The sequence below is a fragment of the Macrotis lagotis genome, chromosome 5 (assembly GCF_037893015.1).
Source record: "Macrotis lagotis isolate mMagLag1 chromosome 5, bilby.v1.9.chrom.fasta, whole genome shotgun sequence".
Taxonomy (NCBI): domain Eukaryota; kingdom Metazoa; phylum Chordata; class Mammalia; order Peramelemorphia; family Peramelidae; genus Macrotis; species Macrotis lagotis.
Window position 1 is genome coordinate 230,098,745 of NC_133662.1, and position 24,360 is coordinate 230,123,104.

Sequence of the window (24,360 nt, forward strand, 5' to 3'; positions counted from 1 at the left end):
GACACACTCAGGATTTATCTAGATACATTTACAAAGAGCAACTTATATAATGGAAACACATTAGAGCTCCTGACTAGGCGGCACCAACATCATTATATAAATGATTATGCTACTTACTTTTATCGATTTACAAATCTACCCAGTATCCATCCATACTTCCCCTACCCTGGGTAACTCATTCTCACTAGTTTGCTATAAGAGATTTACCCAGCATCCTGGTGACTTTTCTCAATTTCTCTAAATATTACAAAGACATCAGTGTAGCACATAAACTATCCATTGCTGATCTTTAATCCTGCCTAGCTCACCTCTTAATCTTTTTTTCTCCATATTTCCTTATTGTTATTTGCTTCAGCCTTCCCACCATTTGCCTCCCCAATGCCTTCTGCCAAAGTCATATAGATTGGATGCATAGATGGATAGATTGGATATTATTGGTTGATAGAGTGGATCTGTCTATTGATGGATAGATTATTGATATTAAAAACATAGGCTTTTTGTATTAGGTTACTTGTTGTCAAGGAGAGAGGGGAAGAAGAAGAATGTGGCACTCAAAGCCTTACCAAAAAATGAATTTTGAAAAAAATAAATGAATTTATTTAAAAAAAGAAAAAAGTTAGCTTTTGTTTCTATAAGAAGTTTGGGGTCATTAAAAGAACTTTGTAATTTTATTTTGCAAAGCAATGGGGTTAAGTGACTTGCCCAAGGTCATACAGCTAGATAATTATTAATTATCTGAGTCAAATTTGAACTCAGGTCCTCCTGACTCCAGAGCTGGTGCTCTATTCACTACACCACCTAGCTGCCCCTATTTTGTAATTTCTTAAAGTAATTTTTTTCCTATTATTTAATGGTCCATTTGTTGTATTGGTCACATGTTTGTATGGCACATATATATGTGTGTGCACATGTAGTTGTTGCTGTTTAGTTGTTTTCAGTCATGCCTGACTTTGTGTCCCCATTTGGGGTTTTCTTGGCAAGAAAAAAGGGAATGTTTGCCATTTCCTTCTCCAGTTCATTTTACAGAGGAGGAAACTGAACCAAACAGGATTAAGTGACTTTCCTAGGGTCACATAGCTAGGAAATGTTTGAGGCTGAATTTCAGCTCAGGAAGATGATTCTAGACTCGGTGTGCTTTCTCCTATACATCTATATGTGTTTATCTTTTATATGTCTGTATCTATATATGACACATAGATAAATATATGTATGTTCACAAAGGTAGATGGACAATGGATAAAGCTCATTCATCAATATATCTGTTTATAGACTGATAAGTAAGCTTGAGAGATTGTTCCGTCTACCTGTACAAGTAATTTTTCATCCAATAGATTTTCCTATTTGTTCAAACTCTTGACTTGTTATGAGTTGTATCCAGGAAATTCTGTGATGTTTTGAAATGATGAAATGAGATAGTGTCCACAAACAGGAGTATCTGGAGGTCCTTACTAGATTCTATAGAGTCCCTCTTCCTTCCGAATTCTACCTTGATTCCCCTCAATATCAATGAACTGCCTCTGTTTCTGTTATAAAATGGAGATAACCCTTATATCATTCACTTCTTAGGATTGTCAGCAAGTGCTTTGCCAAATTTTAAAAGTTCTATATAAAGATGACAATTGTCTCAAATTACACAAATATCAGATTATATCAATTTAAGTTTAAGTTTGGCAAAGTACTCTCCACTCAAATTTAGGACAGTAAAGATATTATTCTAAGAACAACTAAGTCATTTTGAGAATAATAAATACTTAAATCAACTACCAAATCTATGAAGAAAGATGCTACGCACCTCCAGAGAAAGAACTGATAAACAGAATCATGGATAAAATGGTTTTACATACGTGTATGTATGTATGTACATTTATGTCAATGGTAGCCTTCTGTAGGTGGAATGAGGTGAGAGGGAGGGGGGGAAAGCACATAGAAGAAAAAACTTAGAAGGAAGCACAGAAAAGCTGGATAGCTTTGAAATCAATGTGTAGTATTTATTAAATAATTTTTCCAAAAAAAAGGTAAACTGTGAAATGAAAATTAAATTAAATTTTCTTCAGTTGTGTTATGTAAATAGAAATGCTTTTCCCCCTTTTTTTGTCTTTCAGTTCAAAATAATAAAAAAATTTTAAATTGAGGTTAGCATGATGAAAAATGCTGTCCACTCTTAGAGAACTAAAGTATACATTTCTCACTTTATGTTTCCTGTCTTTCTGTTTGTTTGTTTGTTTGTAATATGGCTAATATGGAAATGTTTTTCATAACTTCACATATACAACTGGCATCACATTGGCTTGCCTTCTCAGTGGATGGAGGGAGAGAGAATTTAGAACTCAAATGTTTTACTGAAAAGCTGAGTTATTGTCCATTCAGTAAACCCAGTTCCAAGGAAGTTTCTTTTTCTATCTAGCCATATAATACTATTTGGTCTTTATACTGTTGATTTGGTATTTCTCATGACTATTCATTTTGAGCTTTCATTGAGCAAGGGCAAGACAATATTTTTTACCTATTGTATCCTCCCATTTCATGAAATCTTATGCCTTTGCTGGCTGGGATGGATATTAGCTGACAGGTAAAGACAACTTTTTAAAACTAACAGCCACTAGGTGGCTCCATAATGCACAGAACACTGGACCTGGAATCAGAAAGACCAGGTTGACAATCTAACCTCAGCTACAAGCTGTACGACCCTAAGCAAGTCACTTAATCGCCTTCTGCCTCAGTTTTCAAAAAAAGATCATGGTGAGGGTCAATCAAGATATTTCTAAAAAGCTTGCAAATCTTAAAGTGTCATATGAATGCTAGTTATGATTTTTAATGAATGGAATTAGAAAGCTGATTAATCCCTTCTCTAACCTAAGGCTCTAGGTCCCTCCAGAGATAAAGGATGGAGCTCAGTTGCAGGACCATAGATCTGGAGCTGGAAGTCCACAAAGGAGAGTTAAAGGAGGATCATCTCTCCAGATAACCCCTTCTCTCCTCTGCCACCTCTTTAGTGCATGCCCTCATCACATCTTCCCTGGGCTATTGCAACTGCTTGAGGGGTGGGTCTGCCAGCCTCAGGTTTTCCCCTCCAAGATATTCTCCATGTAACTTCTAAAGTAATTTTCCTAAAGTTCAGATCTGATCAAGTTCCCTCCTTAGTAAACTCCAATGGGTCCCTATCACCTCCAGGAGCAAATACAAAATCCTCTCTTTGGTGTTCCAAGTCTTTCATAATCTAGCCTGATCCTTTCATTTTCCTTCTTGCATTTTACCCCTCACACTTCCATCCAGTGACAATGACGGTCTGGCTGGTCCATATATCCAACTCCAGGTCTCTTCTCTGACTTGCCCCCATTCTCAGAACATGCTCCCTCCTCGACTCAGCCTTTTGGCTTCTCTGATTTTCAAATCTTTAGGCAATCTGTTCCAATCCTCTTAATTCAAGAGGACCTTTCCTCTGTTGGCTATTTCATTTTTGGTTCTTTATCCTTTATATAGCCATGTTGTCTTCCCTATGTTAGACTGTGGGCTCCTAGTGAGCAGGGACTGTCTTTTATCTTTCTCTGAATCCCTAATGCATAGCATGACCAGCATATAGTAGGTACTTAATATTTATTGACTGACTAACCTCCAAGACCAGCTTCTTTCCCTAATAAATCGCCCCCATTTTACTACTATGCTGCAGCTCACTCAGAGGAAAAAAAGAATTGTATCTTGACATCCTTTGCTGCCTAACAGAGGAGCCTACACATTGTAAGTGCTCAGCAAATTACTAATTAAAAAGCAACAACAGTGATAATTTGATAGAGCTCTTTGAAGTCTTCAGAGAGCTTCCCATGCATCATCTCATTTGATGCCCACAAGTGTGAGGCAAGTACTTAGAGGGATTTTACACAAATTTGTTGAATGAATGATGACTCTACAACCCATTCTTTCCTTGGGTAAGTTCTCCCTTTGGCCACAAGATGCACTGGTGCAGAAAAAAACTACAATGTGTGATGGGATGATAAATCTCAGTTTATCTGGTAGCGGGGTCTGAGTGTTGGAAAGTGGTGTCTGCTTCTTGTCAGGGCTTTCTTTAAGCTGCTCCTGTGTAATCAGGATGGGCAAGATGTAGTATTAGAGAAGAAGGGAACTCTCCCTTCTTCCTGGTCCTCTTCCATCCCAATTGAAGTTAAGAACCATAAGTTACTGATTCATTGCCGCTAAAAGAAATATTAAGCCCAATTTTCCATTCCTAGCTGGGGGGGGGTAGGAAGGAGTTGGGGGATGATGCTTTGGGATCTTAATGAGGTTGGATAATCAGACTCTCTTTTGGATTAAGAATGATCTAGCAAACAGTTTCCAATGTTTGGCCCAGAACCTTGTTGTTCGGTCGTTGTCTGACTCTTCATGGAGTGAGTCATTTGGGGTTTTCTTGGTAAAGATACTGGAATGGTTTGCCAGTTCATTTGATAGGTGAGGAAACTGAGGCAGACAAGGTTCACTTGTTTAGGGTCACATGCCTAGTACATGTCTGAGCCTGAATTTGGTCTTTCTGAGTCCAGGTTTGGAACCCTAAGCACCATCTAGCTGCCTTAAAAACCTTAAAGTTCCCTGAGGCTTCGGGCTCCTCAGGGGCATTTGTTTTTGGCCTCAGGGTTTTCACTACCATTTGTACCCTCCCTGGTCAGTGAAGTCCAGTTCAAGGTCCTTAGCCTTCTACATCTCCATGGACCTTACACCAGCATGACCCAGCGGGTTCAGAATCTATTCCACTAAGTGGATAGAGCATCGGGCCTTGAGTCAAGGAAGAATTGAGTTCAAATTTGACTAGTTGTGTGACCCTAGGCAAGTCTCTTCACCTCTGCCTCAGTTTCCTCCTTTATAAAATAAAGATAATTCACCTCCCTCCCAGGGTTGTGAGGATCCAATGTGATAATAATTGTAAAGTGCTTACTATAGTATCACATAAACATTAGCTATTATTACTGCTATTACTTCTACAATAATAACAGGTTTCCTCATTCTGGCATCAACAAATTCTCTCTTTCCCTTTAATCCTTGCCATAAGACGACCGCTGATTTAGAACTAGAAGCCACTGTAGAAACTAAATCCAGTCCCTTGATTTACTGTTGAGAAAACTGAGGCCCACGGATGTGAGGGGCCTTGCCTCTGTTCCCCCAGATAGCAATTGTCCTAACTCCAAGATAAGTATACTACCCATAAGAAACACCATGCTGCCTATTTCCTTGGGTTTATTTATAAGGGAAAGGAGAACATAAAAACTTAGAAAGAATTCAACAATATTTAACATGTCTAATATAATAGCAATTCTTTTTGTAATGGTAAAGAATTGAAAACTAAAAGGAGGAACCCATCAATTGGGGAATGTCTGAGCAAATTATGATGTATGGATCTCATGGAACAATATGGTGATATAAAAATGACAATAGGAGGGTTTCAGAAAGACTGGGAAGACTTGAATGAACTGATGCAGAATGAAGTTAATAGGAACTAAGGGGACAATTTATAGGATGTCAATAAAGGCAAATAGCTTTGAAAAACTGAATTCCGATTAAGGTGATAACCAGCCCCAAGTCCAAGGGACATAAGGAAGCATTCTACCCACCTCCTGAAAGAGAGGTGAATGGATTCCAAATGCAGAATGACACAAACATTTTGGGAGAGTTTATTTTGATTGAATATGCAGATTTGTTACAGTGGGTTTTCTCCTCCTGCCCCAACTGGGGTGAGGGGAGGTGGGAGGGAGAGAACATAAATGCTTATTAATTTAAAAAAAAGTTAAAATCAACCCAAATGGTCTAATATGCAGGGCAAAGTAATGAGTCCTCCATGCAGGAGAAAATCAGCCGGTCCACACACAGTAAATGGCTAAGTCATTTTACCTAGACTGTTTCCTAGCTTCATTTCAACTTGTTAACTCTCTAGACATAGAGAAAAAGCTCCTTGTGACCTGCCATGGTTTTAGGATTCATCTATGGGGCTCTCTAGAATGAGCTGCCCTTTCGTGTCTAAACTCCAAGGTTCATTCTCAGTTAATAACAAAGCTGCCTTTTTGTGGGGAGGCTTTGCACACTTCACCCACACTCTTGCACAATCACCTACTAGCTTTACCAACCCTTTGCCAACCAGAAACCACCCCACATCACATCCACCATCATGAAAGATGTCAGGAAATGCCAATAGGTGGTGTCCTCATCCTCTCAGAACATCAGAGGGTCTCTGATCTCAAATAATATTGGGTTTTTCACTTGAAAGAATACAGAGATCATTTCGTCCAGATGAGAACACTGAAGCCAGAGAAATAAGCGAATCACTCAGGATAACTTGAGTTATCCACACATAGGACCAAGAGTCTAGTCTAGTTTTTCTGATTCCAAATTGGGTGCCTTCTCTATACCATTACTGAATCCAACAGTGCTCTTATTAAGGCCAGTGATGCCGGTCATTCACACAATCTGCTTTCCCTGACCTAGGAAACAGGGCTCTGGCTGAATACCAGCAGATCCATCTTTTCACAGGGAAATTTCCAAGAAATGATACTCATACCTAGAACCTCTCTGCAAGTACTTCTGAGACTGCCTCGCTGAGCCTTCTGCCCTCATGAATGTTTGAGGATCTCTAATACCATCTCATTCTAGACCATAGCTATGCCAAATTATACCTTGCTGATTCTTATTCCTACTTCTCAGGCCAAGACAAATGTAATTAGGCCCAGGCTACTTCTTAGCCCATATCCTCTTTTTTCCCGGGCCCTAGCCACATGGTCAGTAGCTACACAGCTCACATACACATGACCGGTCATCACTACCTCCACCCATGTATTTACTGAGTTTCCAGTCTCATGCATCCCACAAATTCAGCAGAGATCTCACACACCTACACACACACACACACACACACTCACGTAGGTCATACCTAGCCCAGACTTCAGGGGAGGTGGCCTCACAAGACTTAGGTCTCTGAATTTCTTATCTACTCCTATCCTTTCCATTCATTCCTCGGCCTCCTCTCCTCAAAAACAAAAGATTCCTTCCCCTTTGGACCCTGCACAAACTATAAGCCAAGGTCCCATCAAAGAGGCTAGAGGCTTAACTAGGCCAGGCCAGAAGGGTGGCTCCCTTGGGGAGCTGAGTGGGGGAGGGGAAGACAGACACCAGGTTTGGAAGCTTTCCTACAAAACAGAAGCCAGCTGCTCTTCTGATGGCCCAAGTTATCTCTTGGAGTTCAGCCCTACTGACTCCCATCCGCCATCCTTCCCTGAATGCCAATGCCGAGATATGAAGAAAACAGAGAACTGCTCTTCTCTTCAGAGGACTCCCGAGTTAAACTTAGAATGAATCGGGGACAATTCATCCATCTGATGCAGAAAGGCCAACACCCCTCAGTCCATTAGGGTAGAATGGAAATCGGAACTATTTCCTCATCACTTTAAGGTTTGCCGAGTGCTTTTGTCGAATATCTCATCTGGTCCTCACAACAATCTTTGAGAGAAGTCCTTATTACCCCCACCTTATAGCTGGGGGAAATGGAGGCTGACAGGTTAAGTAATTTGCTTAAGGTCACACAGCTAAGAAGTGACTGAGGGGGAATTTGAACTCATATCTTCATGACTCTAAAACCCCCTAGTGAAGTCTATTCACTCTGCCATACTTCTCCTTCTCCCCAGATCTATAGGGAGCCTCCAGCATTGAATCCTGACGAGAGGTGAATAGGGGAAAGAGGGAGTTGGAGTGGGAGCAGAGACTGGAGAAGTCCCCAGAAGTGGGAGAGTCTCCCAGAGGCCTCAGAGACCTGCAGTGAATCTCCTCAGTCTCCCTCTCTCCCCCACAGCTAACCTGCCAAGCACTACTCTTTTGGGACACTTTTAAAGTTTTTTTCTTTATTTAGACAGAAAAAATCAACTTATTAAAAGTAAAACGCAATAAATAAATAAGTTAAGCATTGAGAACTTTAGACTCCCCAGACTCCCCTTCCCATCCCCTCCCCAATCCACCCCCATCCCTTCACCTAAAACCTTTTCCTAAAGAAAACGACCAGGTAATAAAGCCCTCCAGCCCTCCCCCTTTCCCCACCCATACCCCTTCCCACCCCTAACCTTCAAACCAAAGAGAAAAAATTAAGAAAAAAATCCACGGGGACCATTGTCTAAACTCCCAGAAGGAGAGATGGCAGCTTCCGGGCCTGGCTGGCTACGTCCGGGCCTGGCTGGCTCCCGCACCAATGTGGGATTTACAGGAAAGGGATCAGCAGAGACTGTAAACATTATTTGGGGGAGGGAAGGGTTCTTCTCTTGGGGAAGGGTCTCTAGGCAGTCCCAGAGGGGTCTGGGGGAGGCAGTGAGCTTTAGGGCCTGGTGCCCAAGTACAGGAATGTCCTAGCTCTAGAAAGGGCAGAGGAGTGAGGGGGGGGGGAGCTGCTGAGAAACCCCGGCTAGGAATGGGGGGATCTAGTCCCTTGCTCCCCCCCCTGGGGATCTGCACAGTTCAAGAGAGTGAAGTAGTCCCCTGATGAGGAGGGGGGGAGGCTGGGCATTGGAGGTGCCGGGGCGCAAGTACCACACCTTGGCAGGAAAAAGAGATGCCCTTGAACACTCTGAAGTGGTGCCCCTTGGTTCCCACTCTGCGGCCTTTGTGAGGTCGAACAGGTATCGGGGAGGAAGGGGGGCCCGAGTGGATGCTAGGGTCTCAGTCATGTCATTTCCCTCAAGACTGCGGTGGCATCAGGGGAGAAGAGAGTTGGTTTTTGTGGAAGGGGGAGAGGAAGTGGAGGTGTCTGTCCTGCTTCCCCGGGACCATGAAGCAGCTGCCCCAGGGCGCCCAGCCAAGGGCCAGGGCAGATGTGCAGAGAGGACTGGGGAGTGGTCAGTGGGGGAGGAGGGCATTGGGGGTGTCCCCTTCCTCTGGCATCTCCAGACCTGTGGAGGAAGGAAACATCCGTGAGGGGGAAGAAGCCTGGTGAAGGGGGCAAGGGGGGCCGGGCTGGGGGAGGGGAGAAGCGCATGGGGGGGGGGGGCGGAAGGGAGCTCCAGGTTTGAGGGACCCACGGGAGGAAGGGAATCTCAGTCCAAGGGGGTCTACATCGGGGAGCTGGCTTGGGGGGGTGGGGAGGAGCCAAATGAAGGAAAAGAAGCTACAAGAAACCACAAGAGGTTAGTGAGAAGACATCCACACAGCAGATGGGGAGACCGGAGAGTCCAGGCCGAGAGAGGCGGAGCGGGGAGCGAGAGGAGGAGAGAACCGAAGGGACAGTGAGCCTGAGAGAGCCGCGAGTCCACCGAGGGACAAAGGATGGTGTCTCGGGGGCGCTGAGCCCAAGAGAGCCCCGGAGAGCCCCGGCCAGGGTGGGGGGCGCCTGGGGAACTGGGTGGGGGGCAGGGGGACACGCTCCTGACCCAGCTCCCTGGCCGCTTCCTCGGACGGCACAGAGCGAAGGAGAAATGACAGACCACAGACCACGATCACCACGGCCCGCGTGCTGCCCCCCAGCCCTCGCACCGGGTTGGGGGGGCGTCCCCCCCACCTCCGCAGCCCCGCCCCAAAATAACAAACATTCGGCTCCAAAGACAACACGCTCGTTCCATGCAACTTACAGGGGCCCGGAGCAGGGGTCCGGGATGGGGGCGTCGGCCGACTTTGGACACGGGCCCTGGGCTGGGGGGCCCCCGGGGTGGGGGGGAAGTTAAGCAGCCGGGAGTGGGGGGAAAGGGGGAGAAACAGAAAGTGTGGGTATTGGTCTTGGCTTGTGCACTTTAGGGAACTTTGTCCAATAAAAAAATAGAACTAACTCTCGCGCCTCTGGGATCTGGAGGTCAGCGTGGTGGGCGTGGAGGGGATCCCTGAATCCTCAGTAATCCTCTCCCGAAACCAGGGCCGCTCCCAAGGGCGCCCCCAATTTGGGTCTCCCTTCCTCTCTCTGCCCTCCTCTCCCTTCCCCACTTCCCCCTCTGACCACCCATCCCCGCCCTGCACCCCCAAAGACTCCTGCTGAATGGGGCAAAGGAAGGGGCTGTCCTGGGATCTGGGGAGCCAGGGATGGCTACCCCTAAGTCCTGAACCCCTCACTGAGAACCAGGAGAGAGACATAGACAGACACATGAACACATGGACTGGACACAGGGAGATCAGCCACCAGGGGGCCAAGGGAGGACACAGACAAGGACAGATAGAGCTCTAGAGGCCGCAGCCCCGGGAGCAATTTATTTGTGCGTGAGGGAAGAAGGGCATGTTCTGCCGGACGTCACGCTAAGAGGTTTTGGGTGGGGATGGGGGGAAGACAAGGAGATAAAACGGGAGCTGCCCCACGTCACTCTCCTAGTGGTCTGGGGGTTCAGAGAATAACTGGAGAAGGGGAGAAAGGCAAAGACCAATGGGCCATCGGGGGTGGGGGGGAAGAGAGGCCCTGGAGCTGGAGGGCATCATAATGAAGAGAAGGATGGAGAAGGGAGAAGAACCCACCTGCTACCCCTCAGTAGGGTCGGTTGGCATCCTTGGGCCGCTTAAGCTGGACTTTGAGGCGCTTCATGCCGATCTGGAAACCGTTCATGGCCTGGATGGCAGCCTGCGCACTAGCTGGATTGTCGAAACTCACAAAGCCTGGTGGAAGGGGTGGGTGGGCATGGTGGAGGTGGTTAGACCCCATCCCATAGACAACAGATGCTCATTAAGTGCCTACTGTGTTCATGCGCAAGGGGCTGTGGACGGCAGGATGGTCTCAGTCAAGTAGACTTGGACCCAAGTCTGGCTTCTGACCCATCCTCACTGGGTCCTTCTTGGGCTTCTCTCTAGGCCCAGATATTACAACATGATTACTACTCCCTTGGTCCAGAGAGTTTCCTTGTCAGGAATTCCTTCCACCAAGGGGGTCACAGATCTGGACCATGGGCCTGGGTCAAATTCTGGGGAGACAGACAAAATACAGGACTGTCCCTGCTTCTGCACCTCCAACGGGGGGCGGGGGGAGAAGCCATGCCTAATATTTCCAGGGTGGGCTCTCCCACAGCTTCCTCACTAGTCCTCTTTGATCCAGCTTCTTCATAACTGCCAAAGTGACGTTCCTAGAGTACTATCCGGCCAAGTCTTACTTCTCAATTTACTCCCATGACTGCCAATTACCACTAGAATGAAATACAAACTCCTCTGTTTGGCACTGAAGTCCTTCCCGGCCTGGTTCCAATCGACCTCTCCCATTTGTCTTTTTTACACCCTACTCTTTCACGCACCCATGGTCCGGCCAAACTGGCCCTCCCGTCTCCATGGCTTCACATGGATTGTCCCCCACGGGGCCTCAGACTCCCCAGCTGCCTTCATACTTGGCTCACGTACTTCCTCTTCAACGAAACCTATCCTAACTCTCCCTCGTTAATTCTTGTGTTTATTTTGAATATATATGATTTGTACTTCTACATTTAAATAGGTGGTGTCTCTTCTGACACAATGGAATACTTTCTGAGGGGAGGGATGGCATCATTTTTGGCTTTGCAAGCCCAGTGCCTAGGCAGTGATTGGCCCCTGAGTGGTTACTGAATACATATTGGCCGACTGTCTATATCTGATCAGCACTGGACTAGGCCGGTCCTCAGAAACTTGGATCTACTGGAAGCCTGTCCTAACTGGTAGGACCTCCAGGGACACAGCACCAAGGAGGCTTGGGAGTAAGATTTAGGTACTAGGTAGAATATAAGAACAAAAGAGGCAATCCAAGTTCTAAGCTCTAAGCAAATCTGAGGGAGGAGAAGAATGCTTTCTCCTAGAGCTGTAAGGGAAGGAGACCGTGCTGCTGGCTCCCTGATTTCCCATATCCAGACCATCTCTTCCAGGGAATCCTCTTGGATTTCAAAGGAAAGACCAAACTCCTCCACGGCACTAACCTACTCCCCACACACAGGCAAATTCATAACTGAACGGGAACTTAAATTCTATCTAGGCCAACTTACACCATGCTGAAGGCAAATCCTCTGTACAGTAACCCTGTCAGATCACTGCGTCTGTGGGCCTCTGATGACCTGGAGCTCACCATCTCCAGGCAGCCCATTCCACTCATTATTATCATTTAGAAATAGCTCCCATTTCTAGAAGCCTTCTAAAGATCTGCAGAGCCCTTTGCACACAACAGCCTCAGAGCTATGTAATGAACACATTACTCTTCCATTGCACAGATGGGCCCAGAGAGAAGGAGGGATTTGCCTCAGCCGCTAAGCTCCAGAGGGGTCCTGGCTCCAAAGCCATTGCTCTAGCTGCTATATTACGCTGCTAGTAGAAATGGATTTCTGAGTCTCTACTCGAGCTGAGCTTTCCTTCAGAACAGCAAAGAAAGGCCATCTCTCTCATGTGGTGGCCCTTCGATGCAATCTGTTCCATTCAACAGTGCAGTGACTGTGGGAGGATTTGAAAACAGCTCCCACATTTCCCACTGTCCTTTCTTTAGGTCTATCAGGGCAGCTCTTCATCTCTTCTCTACCACAGTTTCTAAGCTCCTACTCCAGCAGATCTGCTTAGGCCCCAGATGAACTGGCTTGGGGGAGGATCATTGGGAAGGACAGGGCCTTACCAAAACATTTACTCTGGTTAGTGGCCCGGTCGACAAAGACCTTGGCAGAGATGACGTGACCAAAGGGAACAAACATCTGGAGGATCTCAGAGTCGGTGAACTCCTGGGGCAGATGATAGATGAAGATATTGCAGCCATCAGGGCCTGGGGAGTTGGAGAGAGAGAGAGAGAGAGAGAGAGAGAGAGAGAGAGAGAGAGAGATGGAGAGAGAAAGAAAGAGAGACAGAGAAACTCAGAGACAGACAGAGAGAGACAGAGACAGAGAGAGACAGAGAAAGAAAAAAGAGACAGAGAGACAAGAGAGAAAATCAGAGAGGGGGGGAGAGAGAAATGAGGGAAGGAAAGAAAGAGAGAGAGAAACAGATAAATGAGAGGCAGAGAAAAATGTCAGAGATGATTGAAGAAGGCCAGAACCTAAAGGTAACTCCCCCCCCCACCTTAATGCAGGTCAGGGTCTCAGAAACTTTTCTCACCCGCCTTTTCATTTCCATCCATCTGGGCCCCATACTCCCCAGCAGTAAGATCCTCTTCCTAAAGCTCCAAGTGGCCAGGCCACCCCCACCCCAGGAGACATTCCTATCCCCCAAACATCCCCTCCCGAAGATACCTTCTCGCTGCTGCTGTTGCTGCTGTTGCTGGGGGGGTGGAGGGGGCTGCTGGGCGACCAGGGCTGGAGGCTGAGGGAAGGCGGGCGTGACCAGGCTGTAGGCCGCTGGGTAGGCTGCTGGGGGGAGGTGGGAGGGGAGGGGAGAGAGAGCCAATGGGGCTCTCCCTGCCCCATGGCCAGCCTGTCCCCCCTCCCACTTGTCCCCAGCCTAGCTTGCCAGCGAGAGCAGATCGTAAGGTCCCCAACTCCCACCAAACTAAGAGCTGCTTTTCCGGATGCCCTTCCCTTGGTTCCCCCAGCTTGGCCCTTGGCCAGGAGCTCACCTGTGTAGTGTTGCATTCCTGCATAGGCCTGCTGGAGGGGGTCCACAGGGGCAGCTGGGCTCTGAGCTGAGGAGAGCAGAAGGAGGGGCTGTTAGGGCATGTCCTGGGGAGGCCCAGAGGCAAAGTCCCAGCAGGCAGCTCCCTAACCTAGCCCACCTGGATAGGGGTGGACACCATTGGGATAGAGGGTGTCAGGGGCTGGCTGCCCGGTGGGTTGTGTGGGCACAGGGCTGTAGCCGTTGACACCCAGGGCGGCAGGGATGGCAGAGACAGGCGTGGCAGCGATGGCAGGAGGGGTGCTGGTTCCTAAGGAGGAGAAAGGGACAGAGACAGAGACAGAGAGAGAGAAGTAGAGATAGATGCATGCATACACATGGAGAGACAGATGGAGAGCCTTAGGAGGAATTTGGTAGGGCCCTACTACAAAGTGTGAGGGGACAGATGTCCCTACCTCCAGTTCCTAAAGCATGAGGGTCCCGGATGCTTGGCCTTCCAGGATCATCAAGGCCTCCTAAGCTTCCCTTTCTAGCCCCACTCCCCTGTTCTCCTGACCATCCTCAGGCCTAAGGTCAGTCCCCTCACCATTCCTGGTCCTCCTTGACCCTCTTGTGGCTCTCCCACCCTCCAGCCCATTCCTACCTGAGGAAGGGGTGATGGGAGTGGCGATCAGCCCGTTGGCATTGATGGCGGCCATGTGCTGCATCTGCACAGCCGCCATAGTGGCCATGGGGTTGAGGTAGGCACTGTGAGCCGCTACCAGGGCCGCCTGCTGCTGCATCAGCTGGGAGGGGGAAGAGGGCATGAGGAGGGTGAGCTCCTTCAGGCCATACCCGCCCCCCAGCACCCTCCCACCCACCCGACCAGGTTTGCTCTTGGGCTTCTCTCAGGAGTGGAGGGGTGAGCAAGGGAAGAAAATGAATGGAGGGAGGGGGAGACAGGTAGGTTTAGGGAATGGGTACAAGGTGAGGGGAAATGCTTAGGGAGGAGGGCCAAGGGACCAGGGGAGCAGGCCTGCAGACAGACTAGGAGTCAGGAAGGAGGGATGGAGAGGAGATATCCGATGGGGCAGAGAAGGGAGGGAAAGGTGCTGGTGGGCTTACGGCTTGGGTGTAGGCGCTGTAGGCTCCAAACTGGAGGGCAATGGGGCTGAACATGCCCAGCTGGGTGGCCACCTGCTGCATGCGTCTAAGGCCTCGTTCCTTCTCTGTGTCAGCAAATTTGACCACAAGGCTGGAGGAGGCGCCCTGGGGACAAAGGCCCAACAGTGGTCAAATGACAAGAATCTGAGGGCCTTCCTCTCCTACTGGGGACCTCCAGCTGCCGGTTCTGGGCTTTTTCTCAACAGTGTCCTTAGCAGGAGGCCATAGCATAACTGGTGGTTGGCATCTTGCCCCCTCACTAGGGGATGAGGGCATGACAGTCACAGGCCAGGCACTGCTAATGTTGGCTCAATGGCTCTTGGAATCAACCAACCAATCAACCAATCAATCAACCTTTTTGGGAAGATTGGGAAGGTTGTTCTGAATCATAGAATTTCAGAGTTGGAAGAGATACTAATGGCCACACCCAAGAGTGAAAAGGACCGCCCCACCCCCCAAACCACCTCTGCCTCTCCGGCCACAGAAGACTGGATTGCTTCCTTTCCTGACCTTTTCTGTCATCTACCTGCAGCTTCCCCACACTGTTCAAACCTCTACCCCTTCCTCCACCCTCACCCTCAGCCTGCTGCACAGCTCCGGGGCCCTTACAGTCCTGGCCGCCTGCCTGGACACTTTCCACTCATCACTGGCCTTGCTAGACTGACCCCAGCCCTCCAGTTGGGTCCTGAGCAGGCAGAGAACATCTGGACAATCACAGCAGCTTTTTTGTTAATCCATCCACCCTAACCCCCCAGACCCTCGGCAGATGAGGCGGTTTCTAACTGGGCCTTCCCTGTCTTATAACCCAAATATAAAACTTTACATTCATTCCTACTAAGTTTCATTTTACAAGCTTTGGTCTGAAGCTCTAGACTGATAATTCTTTGTGGTTCCCAGCTGCCTACCGGAGCACTAGCTGGCCCTCTTTTCCTTCCTTTAAAAGGACATTAAGAGGACAAAAGGAGATGACTCAAGACACTGGCAAAGTAAAAGTGTCATTGAAATTCAAGGGATTACCATGACCGTCATCACATCATCATAACAACTCTAGGTGATTTGATTTGTGGATTATCTGGGGGAACAGTTTATTATCCCAGCCTCCTTCTGGGAGGAAGAAAATGCCAGCATAGTTCTGAGCAGCCATGGTCTACCCATTGGCACCACTGGCCAGGGAGCAGGCTGAGTTTAGGCAGAGATCTCAGAAAGTGGGGCCCACAGCAAGGGGAAAGGTGCTCACCGGAAGGGTCCGGCTGCTGTGGAGGGTATTGATGGCAGCCTGGGCCTCTGCATGAGTCTGAAACTTAACAAAGGCGCAGCCTGGGAGAGGGGAGAGAAAAGAGAGAGCATGAGGGGTCACTACCTTTCATCCACACACTCCTTCCCCCTCCCACTCAGAGTAAAGATGCTGGAGAAAACTCCTCTGCCTCTCCCCACATCCCCACTGCTTCTTGAAGGCCACGCTGGGCCATGGGGCACCAGAGGGCACTCAAAGACAGGGCCACAGCTGGCACTAGAGGGCTGGGTTGAGAGATCACGAGAGCTCACCTTTGCTGGTGCCATCAGGCCCCCGGAGCACAGTACACTCATCAATGGTCCCGAATGGTTCAAACATCTTCCTGACGTCTTCATCCGTCTGCTGCTTCCCTAGCATCCCCACAAAGAGCTTCCTGTCTTCTGGGAACAAGGCCAGAGGAGAGAAAAAGGCCTTCAGATGTTTCTTCCTGCCCTCCCACCATAATGGAAATATGGGAAAGGAAGGGAGGCAGGCTATTTCCAACCCATCCTAAACTCCAGGTCAATCTTATGTGCCAGCCCCCCCACCCCACCCCGCTCCTGCCCCCATAGGAACGTGAGGAAAAGGTAGTGCTGGGCCACAAGATAAGATGCTCATCTCAACTCTGCCAGAACCCCAGTTTCCCCAACTGCCCAGCTGGGACAACCACTACTCCTTAGCCCAGGAACCTTTTGGAAATTACAGTTTTTCTTCATAGGGAATATCCCATCCCCTCCGCTAGGCTCTGGGTGACCCGATAACCAGGACAAAGGTGGGGGGGGGGGTCGCTAGAAGAATGAGGAAGAAAGATCATAGCTAAAAAGAGAGCCTACCTCCTCTGTTCTCGCTGTCTGCTGGTTTCACCTGGATAGGCCGGTTCATCTGAAGGAGAGAAAATAATGGAGCTGCCGGGGACGCTTCTCCAGTCAGCCTGAGGCTGGGCCTTTGGAGAGGGGCAAGGGGTACTGACCCCCCAATCCAGGTCATTCTCCCACCTCCGCCAATCTCAGGGAGCTGGCCTGGGGTCGGGGAGAAGGCAGGAATGAGCCGTATTTCTCCCTTGAGATTAGGACCTGGGGAGATTAGAGGACCATGGAGGGAGAGGATATGGGGGGAGGAGATTCTCCCGGGGGGGCCAGCATCAAGATTTGGAAAGCAGGAGCAGGGATGATGCTGGTATAGCAGGATAGAGCCAAACGAATAATTTTCCACCATGGCCAGCTCAGATTGAAAAAGCAGGGGCTACAGAGGCATCCCATAAATTATCCAGATTGAGAAATCCCCCAGAGGATCCTAGATTGAAGTCTTGGACTGATGGAAAGCCCAGAGAGGGCTCCAGACCAAGGGAAAGCCCACAGATGCCTTGGCTTCCTCCTTGCCCTTGGGGGTCTCTTTGCCTCCTCTCCATCCCCCCTACACCCCTTGACCCCAGGGGGAAGGATCTTGGGCAACACAAAGGGAGCAGATGCCCAGTCACCGTGGCAACGGGAGAATGCACGCCATGGCAACCGCCCACTCAGCCTGATTTATCCGTCCCTGTCGCCCCGGCGACCAGTGACGTCATCACTTCTGGCGCTCCACACACCCAGAGAAGGGGTGGGGAGAATGGGGGATGCTGGGGGCGAAAAATTTAGTGGGGGCTGGGCAGTGGGCATAGGGGAGGGGACCAGGAAACCTTCCGTATTCCAGAGGGTAAAAAAAAAAAAAAGAAGCAAAGGCTCTTTTTTTGGGGGGGACGGGGGTCAATCCAACCATTCTCCTGCCTCCCCTCCTCCAGTTCAAACACCCAGTTATCTCTTCCAGATGGAGCGATCTTTGAAGATGGCCCAGCCTCCCTCCCAGCCCTCCCCTTAGCACGGCTCCCACCTATTAGTAAGTTCTTCTGATGGCTAACCTCCCAACCTCTGGGGATGGCCTCTTTGTTCAATCCTTAGTGGACATGGGGGCCTCCTCAGCCCTTCTCTCCTCTCTTGCCCAAGTCCCTTGACTCTGGTCGAAGGACCTTATCTTTGTCCTTTAGAGAATGCTTTCTGAAATGGGAGGGAGTAAGGCACCTCAGAGGCCAGTGGGGAGGCAAAGAGAACTGAGGAGCCCAAGAGGCTGTCCATGGAGAGGGCTCTGCTCCCAAGGGACTGCCCACCCACCCCACACCAGTCATACCCCTCACACTGTGATTATTTTGTTCTAAACATGCCTCAACAGCTGACTCAAAGAGAAAATACATTCAATTGTATGTCATTGCACATCTCCTGGGAGTTCCTTCAGGACGGGGAGAGGGGAAGAGGAGTAGAGGAGACACAGAAAGAGAAGGGACAGTTTGGGAAAGGTGGAAAGAGCCCTAGGAGGATGTCCTGGGTTCTAGTCTTGACTTTGTCACAAACCAGTCAGGTGCAGACTGTGTCACTGCAGCCTTGTTATTTCCTCTGGGCCTCATGTATAAAATGGGAAGGCTGGAGCAGACCATTTCTGAGATTCCTCTAGCCCTTCCGCCTGTGTTCTCAGGTGTTACTAGTGTGATAGAGGTAGGTCAAACCTGTTCCCCCACCCGTATCAGTCCCTTTTGTCAGCGACATTTCCCTCAATGTTCCCACTGTTTGTTTGGGTTTAGCCTGGTTAGGGTCTGTTTTCCTCATTCTTTTAAACATTTCTAACATCTCCTAATGATATTTACACCTTACTGTGGTTTTATCCCTAAAGTAGAGGCCTCAGGGAGCCAGTCCTCTCCTGGATCATCAGATCAGAGGGCAGCTGGTGGAGGTGGAGGGGGGATAGGGAAAAACCCACCCAAATCCTCTCTCTCTCTCTCTCTCTCTCTCTCTCTCTCTCTCTCTCTCTCTCTCTCTCTCTCTCTCTCTCTCTCTCTCTCTCTCTCTCTCTCTCTCCTCCCAAGCAATCTCTGTCCTCTACCAATCCAGGATTATCCCATTCAATGTAAAGCAGCTTAGGGAGGTGAGGGTGGAGTGTGTGTCTGTGTTTAGCCTCTTCTGGGTGGGGAGTGGCTAGGGAGGGATCTTGCTGGGGGGTAGGCTGGGTGTCTCCACGTTCTCCCTTCCTTTTCACTATAATATCAGTAATGATACACAGGAGATCGCCTCATGACCTGCCAGTCTGCTAGGCTTCCCATTCATCCCCAGGAGAGATGGGGGATTAAAAATAGTCCAGGAGTTCCTGTTCCTGGCATGAAGCCCCCATCACTGGAGAACACTGTGGCCTCTTCCTTTGGTAGATAGGGAAACTGAGACCTTCAGAAAAGAGGCCAGAACAAGAGGAAAGGAGCAGGGAACTCAGGCATCCTGAGAACCCCTGAAAATGGGAAATAAAGTCACTTTTCCTCTCTCCTCACAGGGTAGACAAAACAAAAATACACACATGCTTTGCAGACACAATAAATATCTACTGGTGACAATAAATACATAGTAAAAAGAATGTATACACAAATGTCCAAATACAGGCTTCCAGACACCCTAATGCAAAGGATCGCCCTTTGGAAAGGCTGTTCTTCTTTCCACAAACAACCCCTGTTGGTGCCCCCAAACCCCCCACTTCCAGCCTCTCTTCCCTCCTTTGCCCCAATCCTTCCTGTGGGAGGCTCTGGCTTTGTTAGCTCAGCTTGGGCACACCTGCCCCCCTCCCTGGAGTCCAGATGTGCCCTGTTTACCTGGCAACCAGGCAGCCACTGGGGCCCCGGTTCCCTAGCTACCCCGGCCAGGTGACAGGCCTTCTACAGGGCTTCCAAAAGAAGAAGGGGCTATTTATACCTCAGGCAGGTACAGCTTAAGTCTCAGCACCAAAACATAAGCTTTTAATCCTCCCTGTGCTTAGGTGATGCTTAGGAGCTCCCCTCCACCAAGATATTCCTAAGTATTCTAGCCAAAACTTAGGCCCTTAAGGAAGAGGATATATGAACTATTATGGGTGATAATAGGCAGCAAAAATAACCCCATATGAACTAATTGGGTGAGATTATTTTTCAAATGTCAAGTCTCAGGTCAGACTAGAAGCAAGGTTAAGGATGCCATCAATGAGACCATATGCTACTACTGAGGACACATCTTGGGGCCTCTGGGGTGGGCCAGAGAGGAAGGAGAGTGTCTAACCCTCAGGCCTCATCCTATCCCATCCCTGGGGAGTGGCTCCTTCCCATCAGATCGGTTCCTTTCAGATTCTAAGGTGAGGAAACTGGGAAAGAGGAGAAAGAGAACCAAATACACCCATAGAAAGGAGGTCTGCCAGAGGGGTGGATAGCGGGGAGACCTTAGGAAGAACTTGTCCAGCAGAATTCCTCTTGTGTGTGAACACACACACACACACACACACACACACACACACACACACACACACAAAGGCTGTCTGTGGGGAAACAATAAAGCTCGGAAGGAAGGCAGGTGGCAGGAGAAAAGACCTGAGGGAGGGGGAGGGGGAAGGGGGGAGGCACAAAGGGCCAGACTGGGCCTTGGTCATAGACATCTGCTCCCCCAACCCCTGTCAGTTCCCTTGTCCTACACCCCCAAATAACCTTTTTTGGGGGTATTTATTTTCAAGGTTTACCCCAGGGGTGCTTTACTCATTCCCTGCCTCCCAAGTCTTTGGAAGCCCTGCACTATGTTCCCCAGCGTGAAGACTAATATGATGAACCACACTTCAGCTAAGTGCATTAGGGCCTCCACTGGAAAATCATTAACCTGTTCCCCCAGCTTTCCTAGAAAGCCATCCCCTACCTTATTTACTTAAGAAAGAGGGAGAATGCCTCTCCTTTCCCAATCTTTCCTCTGGCCTGAACAGCTTCAGAAACTCCAGGGAGGGATCTAAGTCGGATGCCCACCATCCTAAGCTGGTCCACACAATTCAGAATCTTGAGTCTACCAGACTTACTTCCTCCCTCAGTTTCCTCTCTTCTCCCTCCCTCCAAACTCTCTAACTCTGGAAATAGAGACAAAAGAAACACATGCACACACACACACACACACACGCACACACACACACAAGTAAAAACATACATGGAGACTACTCAAATATGAAGTAGATATCTCAGAGCCACTGAGAAAAGAATGAAAGGAAAAATGGGAGAGAAGGAAAGCTCCCCATATATATGTACTCTCTAAAACACACTACTACACAGAGGTTTTATACATGCAAATGCATATCACATATATGTATATGCCTGCACATAGACCCATATACCTCATGTACTCATATCCATTACTTTATTGAGTCATGACCCTTCTAAGGCTCATTCTGTGGCTTAGGGGGGGCAGTATGGGGAAAGTCCAAGTGGCTGACTTCCTTCTTCCTGACTTCCTCATTTCTCTTAGCAGTGCTAATGCGATTAAAAGGAAGCATTTGTGAAGGGGTTCAGGTTGGGAGCTGCTAGAATTGGCTTTGTTCCCTCAAATCCCCAAGTCTATCTTCCTGGCTGTCTTTCCCTGTCATTGCTGGGTCACACTCTTTCTAGGAAAAAGGGTAAGATCCACTTTCCATCTCCAGAAAGACAGGGCAGAGGCTCAAGCTGATGGAAGAGAAGTTAGGTCTCAAGAAAAACTTTCCGGCAGCCATAAGGTGAAGACAAGGGGATACTGTATATAGCAAGAGGGCCTGGGGCATTTCCTTCCCTTGGGAGAGATCACTTGTCTGGGTGGCAGGGGTGAAGGGGCAATGGGGGGAGATGGGATGACCAGGGGGGTGGGAGGAAGCTGGCTAGCCTAATGAACTTGTCCTTTTGGCCCCTGTAGTTAACTAGGCCCTGGATGACCACCTACCAGACTGAGCTTTTCTGGGCTACCTAAGGTTTCTGTCTAGAGTCATTAGTCACCAAACCCCCATCCCCATCACCACCTTTTTTTGTTCCCTCAAGAGAAACAAAGAATCGCTGTTTAGTGGGCACAGGGATTCGCCTTTGGGAACCCCTTTTGCTTTTCTTAGCATAGCTGCTCAAACCAGGCCTGGTTCCCCATGATGACAGAAGAGCTTGGTGTCAGACCAAAGTCTGCCCCTCCCACCCACAGCTCCTCCCCAGCTCATCTCTGTCCATGTCCTGACCCATCTTGGCATTCTAGGGCTGACAGCTCTCTCAGCCTGTTCTAGGTGCTCTGCAATGGGTCCTGGGATGCCCATCCAGCAGACTCTCCTACCTATTTCTCAGGGCACCACAGACACTGCCCACCCCCTCTGGCTACTACTTCTTTCTCAGCCATGGGTATAATGCCCTTGGGGGCTTCCTGCCCCACTGGCACTTCTCAGCAAATGCCAGCAATTGAACAATCCCTTCCTCCAATCTGGAATCAGCTAAGCCTCTAAGGGAGAATCTTTGGGCGGATTGGGCAGCAGGTATCAGAGACTGGGGCCATTCTGACCCCAGACAGGCCTGCTTCTCTGATCGTCCCTAAGCTGAGCAGGAGAGAGATGATAGGAAGGATGGAGGCTTGACAAGGGGAGGCCTTTCTGAGAAGTGGGTTGAGTCTGCTAATGGGCACCCAGGATGTCAGCTGGCTCTTGAGTGCTGGCAAGGGGCAGGAGTCCCCCGGCTACTTCCAAGTACTATGGCCTGCAAGTACTGACCCTGCCAAGGCTAGGACTCACCCCTGGAAGCGTCTTCTGCTCGTGCAGGGCGCTCTGCGCCTTCAGGGCTGAATCGCGGGCACAATATGTCAGGAAGGCACATCCTGGGGGGGGTGGGGTGTTGGCAAAAAGATAGGGTGGGGGGGTGAGTCAGCCGACCTCTCCTCCCTCCCCTCCCCAAGTGCTTCTCAGAGGGGGCCTGGGGCAGAGGGCCAGTCTCTCCCTTTCCTTCATTTGACCAGCTGGGGGTGGGAGAATGTGACTGAGGGGGATGCTGGGATTCCAGTGAGTTGTGAGAGATGAATGTTGTAGATCTGGGTGGAGAAGAGGGCTGAGACCTTGGAGGGAGGGAGGTGGGGATGGAGGGGAAACTCTGGAAGAAGGGGGAGATGAGGCCTTGCATTTGGAGAAGAAGGGGTGTGGAGTTTCCAGACAAGTGAATGTCACTCTCCCCCTCCCTCAGCTTTCCCTTTTCTCAGTCTCCTCCAGCTCTCTTCATCTTTCTCTACTATCCTCTTGACTTCTGATTTTCCTCATTTCCTAATTACTTTCCAACTCCAGATCCCTCTTTTGTCTCTCCTATGGAAAGAAATCTGGGTGGGTGGAGAATGGGCCAGAGGGGCAGGAAAGGGAAAAAGCGGTTGCCAGAAGAACCTCTTCTTAGGGCAGGCCTGGGGGGGGGGGGCACAGGTGGGGTGCCAGACCCTGATCTTGGATGCTCACCATAGTCTGACCCCAAGCTTCAGTCCCTGGCCCTTCAAACTTTTCCCCTTGGATGATTCCAGGAGACCATTCTGCCCCCTCACCCAACTCTTCCGGCTTTTCCAAACCCCCATACTTCCTGGATAGCCTCAGTTCTCACGTCCCATCCTCAGGCTCTCCTCTCTTGACCCGGTGGCCCTCTCTGTAGCTCCTTTTCACCCCAGCTCAGCTCTAACCCTTGTTCTTCCTATTCCCCAGGATACTCGGGGTTTTCCTGGATTCCCAAGCTGCTTCTGCCCCCTCTTCATTAGTCCCCCTCCCCCCAGATCTCATCCCTGTTGCTCCTTTTCCCTGGCATTGTGGCTCTTGTACTCTTCTCCGTTTCCCAGACTCCCTCCCTAGCTCTGATCCCAATCCCGGCCCCCCGCAGCCTCTCTCTCTGGACCCCTGACCAGAGCTGAGCTTTTCTGGGCTACTCAACGCTTCTGTCTGTAGTCACTAGTCGCCCCCCCCCCCATCCCCACCTTCTCGGTCCCTCCATATTCTCAGCCTGGCACTCCCCCACCTCCCGTGGCCCATCCCCCGGAGCTTTCCCAGCTCACCCCCACGCACTCCCCAGTGAGCGCCCCCCCCCGGCTTGCCCCCCCCCAGCCCCTCACCCTTGTGCAGCCCGGTGTACTTGTCCTTGATGACGGTCAACTCGAAGATGCGGCCAAACTGCTCGAAAATTGGCTTCAGGTCCTTCTCCTCCAGGTGCCTTGGGATCTGCCCCACAAACAGCTTGATGGCATCTGGCTCCTTCATCGGGGCGGCCCAGGAGGAGGGGCCCAAAGGCCAGGGGTGCTTCCCGGTGTGGAGGGAGGTGGCGGGGGCCGGGGGCACAGCCGGGGCTGGCTCCCCCTTTGGCCCCCAACCACACTGCCTGGGAGGAGGGGGTGTTCTTCACACAAAGGAGCTTGACGGGGCTGGGAAGCCCGAGAGCCCAGGGGTCAGGGGTCTGGGCTCACACTGCTGGGCCAGGGGCCATAGCCCAAAGAATTGATCTCCCTCCTAGAGGTTTTGGCAACGTCCCAGGATTGGTGGCTGGAGTGGCTGCTTGTGGGTCAGAACCTGGGAACTGAGGCTGGACAGCAGGATGCTGAGACTGAGTGCTCGGGCTGGAGAGGGCTAGAAATTGGAGACTGAGACTAAGAGCTGGCTGTGGGGAGGAGGGCCTGGGGGGGGGG

The 24,360-nt window shown here is 49.8% G+C and overlaps 1 protein-coding gene across 5 annotated transcripts; it reads right to left on the reverse strand.

The window, feature by feature from the left end:
- Nucleotides 1–8,086: 8,086 nt before the first annotated feature.
- Nucleotides 8,087–23,938, reverse strand: LOC141488617 (CUGBP Elav-like family member 3). 5 transcript variants are annotated; one of them, XM_074188852.1, is made up of 13 exons: nucleotides 23,794–23,938; nucleotides 22,454–22,536; nucleotides 16,711–16,759; nucleotides 16,150–16,278; nucleotides 15,842–15,921; nucleotides 14,566–14,709; nucleotides 14,105–14,246; nucleotides 13,622–13,771; nucleotides 13,466–13,531; nucleotides 13,143–13,259; nucleotides 12,536–12,679; nucleotides 10,444–10,581; nucleotides 8,087–8,903 (listed from the first exon to the last, which is right to left on the reverse strand). In XM_074188852.1, exons 1-12 carry the CDS (start codon nucleotides 23,936–23,938, stop codon nucleotides 10,454–10,456), a joined length of 1,377 nt encoding a protein of 458 aa, XP_074044953.1. In that variant the 3' UTR covers nucleotides 8,087–8,903; nucleotides 10,444–10,453. The 5 variants fall into 5 exon arrangements, with proteins under 5 accessions (XP_074044953.1, XP_074044952.1, XP_074044949.1 ...); XM_074188851.1 differs by lacking the exon at nucleotides 23,794–23,938 and having other exon boundaries at nucleotides 16,150–16,275; nucleotides 22,454–22,531; XM_074188848.1 differs by lacking the exons at nucleotides 22,454–22,536; nucleotides 23,794–23,938 and having other exon boundaries at nucleotides 16,150–16,275; nucleotides 16,711–17,320.
- Between the last annotated feature and the right edge of the window lie 422 nt (nucleotides 23,939–24,360).

What these genes read in the sequence shown, in the direction of transcription:
- LOC141488617 (XM_074188848.1), bottom strand. Translation starts at nt 17,092, where the DNA reads ATGGTGGAAAATTATTCGTTTGGCTCTATCCTGCTATACCAGCATCAT. An exon ending in TGGTGTCCACCCCTATCCAG is followed by an intron (nt 13,532 to 13,621) that starts GTGGGCTAGGTT and finishes TGCTCTCCTCAG; the next exon opens with CTCAGAGCCCAGCTGCCCCT. An exon ending in TAACCAGAGTAAATGTTTTG is followed by an intron (nt 10,582 to 12,535) that starts GTAAGGCCCTGT and finishes CCCTTCCACCAG; the next exon opens with GCTTTGTGAGTTTCGACAAT.